Source organism: Eubalaena glacialis, chromosome 5 (assembly GCF_028564815.1).
Source record: "Eubalaena glacialis isolate mEubGla1 chromosome 5, mEubGla1.1.hap2.+ XY, whole genome shotgun sequence".
Classification (NCBI taxonomy): domain Eukaryota; kingdom Metazoa; phylum Chordata; class Mammalia; order Artiodactyla; family Balaenidae; genus Eubalaena; species Eubalaena glacialis.
Window position 1 is genome coordinate 4,767,925 of NC_083720.1, and position 9,031 is coordinate 4,776,955.

Consider the following 9,031-nt stretch of genomic DNA (forward strand, 5'->3'; position numbering starts at 1 on the left):
AAGCCAGTACCTGCCCAAGATCACACAGACAGCGGCAGGCTGACTGGGGGCCAGGTCTCCTGTTTCCCAGCCCCCTGGACTCCCGAGCTTTTATCTTCGGCAAGGTTAAAAACACTTTAGACTCACCTCCCTTCACCTGGAGTCAGACTTTCACTAATGCTCCCCACACCCCCGGCCCCAGAGGTGATGTGTCCTTGGCTGTTGCCAATCCTACTGTAGTGTCCACTAGAGTTAAATCGGCTTTCTTCCCAGGGGTCATCTCAGCTGATGGAACCAGACGCCGAAGCCTCTTTAGCACTACTTTGTGATCTCCCGGGCCTGATCCTGATCAAGTGGGGGACCAGCAGATTTTGAACATTCTGCACTTTGCCTCCATCCGTGTCTCATCAGAGGTTGTTACGTAATACCTCGTTTCTCTCTTCCTGAATGCCTCTCCAGACCTCCACGCTCCCACAGCCCCCATGCTTCTTTCTGTAATAGCGCTTTGATACAAGAGGACACTTGTCACATCGGAGCAAAGATAGATCGCAGCTTCATGCGGCCTCTGCTGCGTCAGGAACCTGTCCAAGAACCGCAACAGGCCTTTCTGCACAGCTGCCCATGACCTACCTCTGAACAGCCAGGACACGGAGAGAGCCTGGGGCCCATGAGGGACATATGGATCTGTAATAAAAATTCTCGCAACTCTAGCTAGACTCAATTTAATATTATACAGCCCTGTAAGACTGCCTCTCAGAATGGATCCTTACCACATTCTTTGCTTAGAAAACACAAGATTCAATTGCTCCTCCAACTGCTAGCAAGCCAGGACTGATTTCAGGAGCTGGGGAAATTGGGCATTGTTGGCTGCATTGCAGTTGGTACTGAAATCACAAGGAAGAGGAATTAAGGAGTGAAAATAATCTAGGACGATAGTTCTCAAACTTTTGGGTGTGTAAGAATCACCTCTGAATACTTACAGTACAATGAAGGACATGCAGCCAGTAAAAAAAGAATGCAGGTCTAGATGTTTGGCTAGGGTTAACTTGCAAACTATAGTTTTAAGTGGAAAAAAAAAAGAACATTCACAGGTGTGCTTCTACTTATGTACAAAAAAGGTTGGAGAGAGTTATATATGTACATGTGCAAACACACACAATATTTGCAAGGATATACAAGACACTGGTGAATGGTTGTCTTCCTAAAGGGGAACTGGGATGCTAGGGAGAGGAGAGGATCACTTTTTTTCTTTTGAATTCTGTGCCATTTGTATTACATCTTTTAAAAATAAATTACCAAATGAAATGTGGTATCCTGAGACAGAAAAAAAGAATTACTGGAAAACTAGTGAAATAAGAACAAAGTGTAGTCTACTTAGCACAGGTCCTAGTTTTGGCAAATGTAGCTTTTTTGGTGGTTGTTCTTCCTGGTTCTTTATTCATCATACCCACTCCTCCCCACTACTGGCTTTTTCTCCTACTGTTCCCTATGTGTGGGATGTCCCTCATTGTCTCCTCCTCCTTGTAAGCTGTACCCATCCTTCAAGGCCAAGTTCACCAGTTACTTGCTCTGAAATGCTTTCCTTGCCTTCCCCCCCCTCAGTGCTCTAAGACATGGTATCCAGCTTGTGACACATGGTTACTATTGTTTCACACTTGCTATCAGCTGGATTCCCAGGAAGCAGCCTTTAAGGTGAAAATTAGCACAAAGGTTAAGTTCTGCAGGATGCAGAATTGTAGATACAGAGGACTGGAGGGCCGACGGTACTATGTCATCTGACACAACGAACTTGAGCAGCCCTGGATTTTGGTATCTGTGGGAAGGGGGGGGGCGGTCCTGGAACCAACCCACTGCTGATAGGAGGGACAACTGCATGCCCTTTCCTCAGCCAGTTTCCATAGCAGCATGCAGAGATGAACCTTCCCTATGATCAAGGCCTACTGAGAGCCTCCGAAACCATAAGAAATTCACCCCCCATTTAACAAAGATAACATTCAAGGAGAAAAATTTCATTTTTAAAGAAACAAAATTTCTTAATCAATAACCTTTTAAGCCTTGTCTTTTCAAGCAAATGAATACTTTTATTAACATGGTAAAATTTTTTTTAAACACACGGTAGGGTTTTGACCTCAAATACTTGTCAGGTCTGCTACTGAAATGAACTTACAGCTAGACAGCTTATGAATCTTGAAGATACCTCGTCCCTGTTCAGTTTAGGGTCCGAAACAGACAGCCCTTGCTTTTCTTCCCCAGACCCTCAAGGGCCCTTGCAAATATCGCTTTCATTTTATGTCCAGAATCCCCTGAAATGCATCAGGATATTACATCGATTACACAGAATACCAAGACCTATCTCGCCTCCTAGTCTAGGTTCCATGTCACATAAAGCTGAGTTAGGTTGTCCAAACAATCTGACCAGACAAGTTACATCAGTGTGCCGCATAAAAACTTAAAATTTGAACAAAATACATCTCTCCTCCTTTGGTCTCACCTAGAAATTAAAGTCCCCAAACACAGTACCATCCCGCAGCCCTTCTTTTGATTCATCAGTCCTAGCCAGATCAGCCCCGTTCTCATTCCCAGTTGAAGTCTGGTCCCTTCTTCAGCTTCGTTAGCAATCGCTGCATGGAGTCGTCTTCTAGAAATAATGCAGTTCCTTCAACACCTTCAGAGCTGGAGAACTCCAACTGAGTCTCATCTGTTACACACAGACCCAAAGTTCCAGGGAGCTATCAGGTCACACAAGAAAGAGCAAAGCACCTCAAAAATTTAGAAATAACGAAAGCCCAGGAACAAACGTGACTGCTGCGAGAGCTTACAATCTAGGCCCCAATTCTTGTGAGAGCATTTTCCAAATCAAAGTTACCTCCCCAAACAAAAACATTTAACAGTCAAAACTCATACTGAGGTCATTAACCACAGACCATAGCAGAAACGTAGTGTGAAAACAGAGTGTAGACAGAGGAAAAAAAAGAGAAAACAAAAGGCTCTCTGGTTTCAGCTTCTCCAGGGTGTCAGCCAATCTCCATCAGTTGACCAGAATCCATTGGCTGTAAACCTAAAGTGCAATTGGGAGAAACTCATCATTAAGAAGTGAGAAAACCCTCACAAATTCAGCCTCGCAGGACACCACCTCTTCTGGATGCCATCTGACTCCTTCCAATCTTCCAGCAAAAGCTGGAATCGTCCAATAATGGCCTTCCCTCTGATAATTCTGTATTTCTATCCTCCTTTGCTCAAAGGCCTGTACTGTGATTTTGTTGTTTATTACCCTATAGTTATCCTATTGATCGTGACCTTTGGTTTCAACCAAACACATACAAGTCAAAACCAACCAACCAACCAATTTGTTCCCCCCAAATTACCAGAGATGTAACAAAAACAAATAAACGGTACCTACTAACACCTCCTAAAATGAAAATTGAGCACGCTTTTATTTTCTTCTCCCAACTCCCATCCCCCGTGGATCATTCGTAAATAAGTGTCCCCGAAGCTGACCCAAGCGTCGGGCAACGCCTGGGACCTCCGTGCGGCTCCCGCCGGTCCCCGCCTTACCGCCGACCCTCCTTCAGGACGACTCGCTCTTCTCTATCCGCCGGACCAGCTCCACCAGCATCTCTGCCATCTTCGCGATCTCCTTGGCCTTCTCCTCGCCCTTCTCGCACCGCTTGGTCCCTCTGCCCTCGACTCCGTCGTCCGCATTCTGCAGATGGTTGAGCGCGCTCTCCTCCGAGGCCTCCACCTGCGTCTTGATCTGGATGAGCATATTGTCCATCTCCCACAGCTTGCTCCGGTTCCGCAGGTAGGCTCTCCCGTGCTCGCGGGTGAGCGCCGCGATGTCCTCGCGCATCTCGTTGATGACCGGGAGCAGGAACTGCTCGAAGTCCTCCTCGGGCTCCAGCACCTCCACCTCCTCCGGCTCTGCCAGCTCCACGATGTCCAAGGGCCGCATCTTCCCCCGCTATTCCGGAACCGCAGGATGCAAGTCGGCTGCAGAGAGAAAATGGAGACTCGCTATGCTTACCAACACACTTCCAGAATATTCTTTAAAACTTTTACCCCTTTTAAACTTTTCGCCTCACAGAAGCCACGGAAACAAGCGACTTACGAGCAAAGAACCGGAGGACAAAATGGAGTCGCAGCCGTCAACCAGCGCCCTGCGTGTTGCGGCCCCTTTCACGACACGGCCGTGCCTCTTTACGGTCACGCCGCTGGTAGAACTAGGTGCGGGCGCGCGCACGTCAATAGAGGGCGACGAAATCCGCTCTACCACGGCCGCGCGCGCGCACATCCACACACACGCGCGCGCGCGCGCACAGCTCTCCCTTTTCCTCCCCTCCTCCATCTCCTCCGTGCTGCGCCCCTGCGCTACCCACGCGCGCGCGCGGACGCGAATGCACGAGCTCCCTTATCCCCCTCCCCCTTCACCCCGTGCTGCTCGCCTCCGCTGCCCACGCACGCGCGGACGCGCACGCACGAGCTCCCTTATCCCGCTCCCCTTTCACCCCCGTGGTGCGCCTAACGGTTAACCCACGCGGGTACGCGCGCCCTCTCATATTGCCCCTCCCTCTTCACCCTCGGGCTGAGCCTGTCCGCTACCCTGGCTTTGGAGGTGAGCCCTGCTGGTGCTCCCTCCTCCTAAAGGGTTTCTCTTAAAGGGTTTCCATCTTTTGAAGATGTCAACGCTGTCTTCCTACAGTAAACGGGGACAGTCCTACGTAATAATGTACTTAAAGTCTGTGACATCCTGGCCTAGCGCTGATAGCCCCATCCTGTTTACTTCCACGACTGGACCCCTCCCTAATGTCTTACGGGCTTATTTTCTTTTCTCTTTTTTTTTTAAAAAAATATTTTAATTTTATTTTATTTTTGGCTGTATTGGGTTTTCATTGCTGCGTGCAGGTCTTTCTCTAGTTGAGGCGAGTGGGGGCTACTCTTTGTTGCGGTGCGCGGGCTTCTCGTTGCGGTGGCTTCTCGTTGCGGAGCACGGGCTCTAGGCACACGGGCTTCAGTACTTGTGGCACGGGGGCTCAGTAATTGTGGCTCGTGGGCTCTAGAGCACAGGCCAGTAGTTGTGGCACATGGGCTTAGTTGCTCCGCAGCATGTGGGATCTTCCCGGACCAGGGATCGAACCCGTGTCCCCTGCACTGGCAGGCGGATTCTTAACCACTGAGCCACCAGGGAAGCCCCTTACAGGCTTATTTTTGTTCCTTTTCGGATAATGGTCAGACGTGTCTGGGTGTCTTTTCACCAGACCGAGCCCCCCCATCCCCAGGGTAAAAGCTCTGGTCTGTTTTATCCTGAGGTTCCACTGGCCTAGTCTTTACACCTTTTTGTCGGGTCGAACGCTCCTTGAGGGACGTATTCAGCTCTATGTCTCCAAAACCTGGAGCAGAACTTGGCATATGTTAGTAAATTTGCTTTACCCATCACTTAACACAAAATTTTAAGGAAAGATAAGTTAATTTCATAGCCTATTGACCCAGTCACAAAAGAGCAATAAAAATGTCAGGAGAGCTTGCACATGTGCGTTGGTTTGGCTTCTGTTTTCCAGTCAAAGTGGACACAACTCCCAGTTTTGAATATGGCAGAGTTAAGAATGAAAAGATACAATAATCATGAAAATGCTTTGTAAATACCAAGCTTAGACATATGTAAAGTGCTTATCTTTTGTTGACTTTCCGCGGTTCTTTATATCTGGTTGCTCCTGTAAAAATCCAACTTCAGGGCTTTCTTGATATATCAGAGGCAGCTAGCTCATAAATTTTTTGTGTGAAAGAAAAGAAATGGCTCAAATAATGAGATACCACTACACACTTGTTAAAATGGCCAAAATCCAGACCACTGACAACACCAAAGCTGGTGAGGATGTGGAGCAAGAGGAACTCTCATTTATTGCTGATGGGAATGCAAAATGGTGCAGTCACTTTGGAAGACAGTGTGGCAGTTTCTCATAATACGAAACGTACTCTTACCATACCACACGGCAAATGTGCTCTTTGATACTTACTCAAATGTATTGGAAACTTATGTCCACACGAAAACCTGCATATGGATGTTTCTAGCAGCTTTATTCATACTTGCTAAAATTTGGAAGCAATCAAGATATCCTTCAAAAGGTGAACGGAAAAGTAACTGTGGTATATCCAGACGATGGAACATCATTCAGCGCTAAGTAGAAATGAGCTATCAAGCCATGGGAAGACGTGGAGGAACCTTAAATGCATATGACTAAGTGAAAGAAGCCAATCTGAAAAGGCTACAGACTGTATGATTCCAACTCTATGACATTCTGGAAAAGACAAATCTATGGAGACGGTGAAAAGATCATTAGTTGTCAGGGGTTGGAGTCTGGAGTAACGAATAGGTGGAACACAGAGGATTTTTTAGGGCAGTGAAACTTACTCTGTGTGATGCCGTAACGATGAATACATGCCATTATGCCTTTGTCCAAACCCACAGAATATACACCACCAAGAGCCAACGCTAATGTAAACTAGGGACTTTGGGTGATACTGATGTTATAATTCAGGTTCATTGGCTGTAATAAGTGTACCACTCTGGTGGGGCATATTGATAGTCGGGGAGACTGTGCATGTGTGGGCAGGGGGTATATGAGAACTTTCTGTACTTCCTGCTCAGTTTTGCTGCAAACCTAAAATGGCTCTAAAAAATAAAGTCTATTTAAAAAGGAAAGAAAGTAAATGGCTCTCACCAGTGGATAAATTGAAAAACAGTGCCTGCTTCCTAGGATGAGATTAGATTGGGCCCCTCTCAAGCAGGTGCTTTTGTGCAGGGCCTGATCTCCGGCATTTCTTCACTTTCTCTTTTATTAATTTCTGTTCTTAATTATCTCCTTCCTTGTACTTTCTTTGGTTGATTCTATGTTCCTTTTTTTTAAACTTCTTAGGTTATTCTCTTGATTCATTAATACTTTTCTTTTTTTCTAATGTAAGAATTTAAGATCTTAAGTTCCCATCAGGTATGGCTTTAGCTGCATCCCACAACTTTTGATATTTATATTTTCATTATTTGATTCTAAGTATAGCCTATTTCCACTATGATTTTTTGATCCATAAATTATTAGAATTGTTTTAAAAATTTCAACCACATGGCGGCTGTTACGCTCTTCTTTTACTGACTTTTAGCTTAATTGCATTCTGCTTAGAAACGGAGTTCTGTTTGTTACTAATTCTTTGAAATTTGTTAAGACTAGCTTTATGGCCTGGTCAATTTTAATAAATTTTGCATGCGTGCTTGAGTAGACAAAGCATTCTCCAATTGTTGCCAGCAGGGTTCTGTACCTGTCCACCAACTCCTGTTTCTGTTACTGCAATAGCTTCATGTTTTTGCCCTCGTTCTCCTGCAGTCTAATCTCTACACAGCTTCCATAGGTGTCCTTTAAGACACAGAGCAGATCATGTCACTCACTGGATTCAGAACCTTACACATTTCAGGTGGTGTAAAAACCAAAGTCCTTACAATGGTCTACATGATGTTTGTGATCTGTACACCCACATACCTCTGGGCAGGGTTGGCAATTGCATGATCCTGAGAGTGAGTGCCTAACCTAGGCAACTAGATACCCAACTTGCCTCACCCTGGTCTTGACCCTGCCCTTCTGACGACATCTTCCAATACCTCCCCCTCACTTACTCCACTCCAGCTGTACCAGCCTCCATAGAGTTTCTGGAACATATTAGGTAGCCTCTCACTTCAAGGCCTTTGCATTTCTGTTTCCTTTGCTTCAAATGCTCTTCTTGCAGATGTCAACATGAAGCTCTGCTCTCGCCTTCTTAAGATCTTTGATCATTTGCTGAATGAATGAAACTCAAACTTGTTCATAGTTTCTATAGCTTTGTTAAATTGTTGTCTGCCTGACCTATCCATTATCTCATTATGTTGATGATTTTGTTAACTTTTCCTTGCAATTCTGTCACTTTTTTGCACAAACATACAACGTACACATGTAGCTATTTTATTCAGTGCACGGGGGTTAGGATCATTATAAACTTTCTTTCACTCAGACTTTCAGAAAGTTGTGTTTGGTTCTTTCTTTCAAGTCTGCCTGGCTGATTTTTTTGTTTTACTAAAGTAATATTTTTCATAGAATCTCATTGCACCTTTTTTTCACATTTAATGTCTCTGAAATTGTGGTGCATCTTTCAGTCGCTGTGATAGAAACTGCTGATTCACACTTTGCTTGTAATGTATTCTCATTCTTATCATTACTTAAAATAACAGCAAATCTTAAAATTGATGGCTTCTTGGATTTGAAAAAATCCCATATTATTTCAAATTTTAAATATTATTTTGCTGTTTGCTCAGTTATCTAACTTTCTTATACAGTATCATCCTGTACCTTCCTCTAGAAGGCAATTTTGTCCCTTAGGGTATACTTGGCAATGTCTGGAGACATTTTTACTGTCACAGCTCGGAGGGGAGGGCAGCTACTGGCATGTAGTAAGTAGAGGCCAGGAATGGTGCTAACATTGCTGGGTTAATTTGGATGGCATTTTGTTCCTTGCTTTTTTTTTTTTTTCTTCAGTTACTTTTCATTTCTTTGAATATTTCATAAATAGTCACTGTATGTTCTGTATCTGATAATTCTAATATCAGTTGTTTTTGTTTCTGCTGACTCATTCATGATGCTTTGTTTCCTCGTGTGTGTGTGTGTGTGTGTGTGTGTGCGTGTAACATTTGGCTGAACTTCATTTGAGGGAATCGTAACAGGCTTGGTCGAGAAATCTTCTCCAGCAGGGATTTATGGTTGTTTCTGTTGGGTTCAAACCTCCAGACCTGGTTGAGAGCAATTCCATTATTACAAATTCACAGAATTCTTTGTTCAAATTTAAATATATATTTTTATTAGTTTTTTTTCCTCCTGTAACCAGAATACACAAACTAGATTCCTTTTGGTACCTTTGCACAGGTTGCAAGATTTTCAGTGGCAGGGTTGGTTCAACCCTTCCAAGACCTAGTCTTCCATCCTTTGTGTTTCTGCTATTGGTAGCTGTGGATTTGACCTTTGCTCACCTATATGGTTTTAGG

General features: G+C 44.7%; 1 protein-coding gene across 2 annotated transcripts; it reads right to left on the minus strand.

Moving 5' to 3' along the window:
* Positions 1–2,034: 2,034 nt before the first annotated feature.
* Positions 2,035–4,147, minus strand: LOC133091895 (MORF4 family-associated protein 1). 2 transcript variants are annotated; one of them, XM_061191077.1, is made up of 3 exons: positions 4,088–4,147; positions 3,535–3,969; positions 2,035–3,037 (listed from the first exon to the last, which is right to left on the minus strand). In XM_061191077.1, the coding sequence occupies exon 2, from the start codon at positions 3,929–3,931 to the stop codon at positions 3,548–3,550; it is 384 nt and encodes a 127-aa protein (XP_061047060.1). In that variant the 5' UTR covers positions 3,932–3,969; positions 4,088–4,147; the 3' UTR covers positions 2,035–3,037; positions 3,535–3,547. The 2 variants fall into 2 exon arrangements, with proteins under 2 accessions (XP_061047060.1, XP_061047059.1); XM_061191076.1 differs by lacking the exon at positions 4,088–4,147 and having other exon boundaries at positions 3,535–4,073.
* Positions 4,148–9,031: the final 4,884 nt, after the last annotated feature.

What these genes read in the sequence shown, in the direction of transcription:
- LOC133091895 (XM_061191077.1), bottom strand. Translation starts at nt 3,931, where the DNA reads ATGCGGCCCTTGGACATCGTGGAGCTGGCAGAGCCGGAGGAGGTGGAG.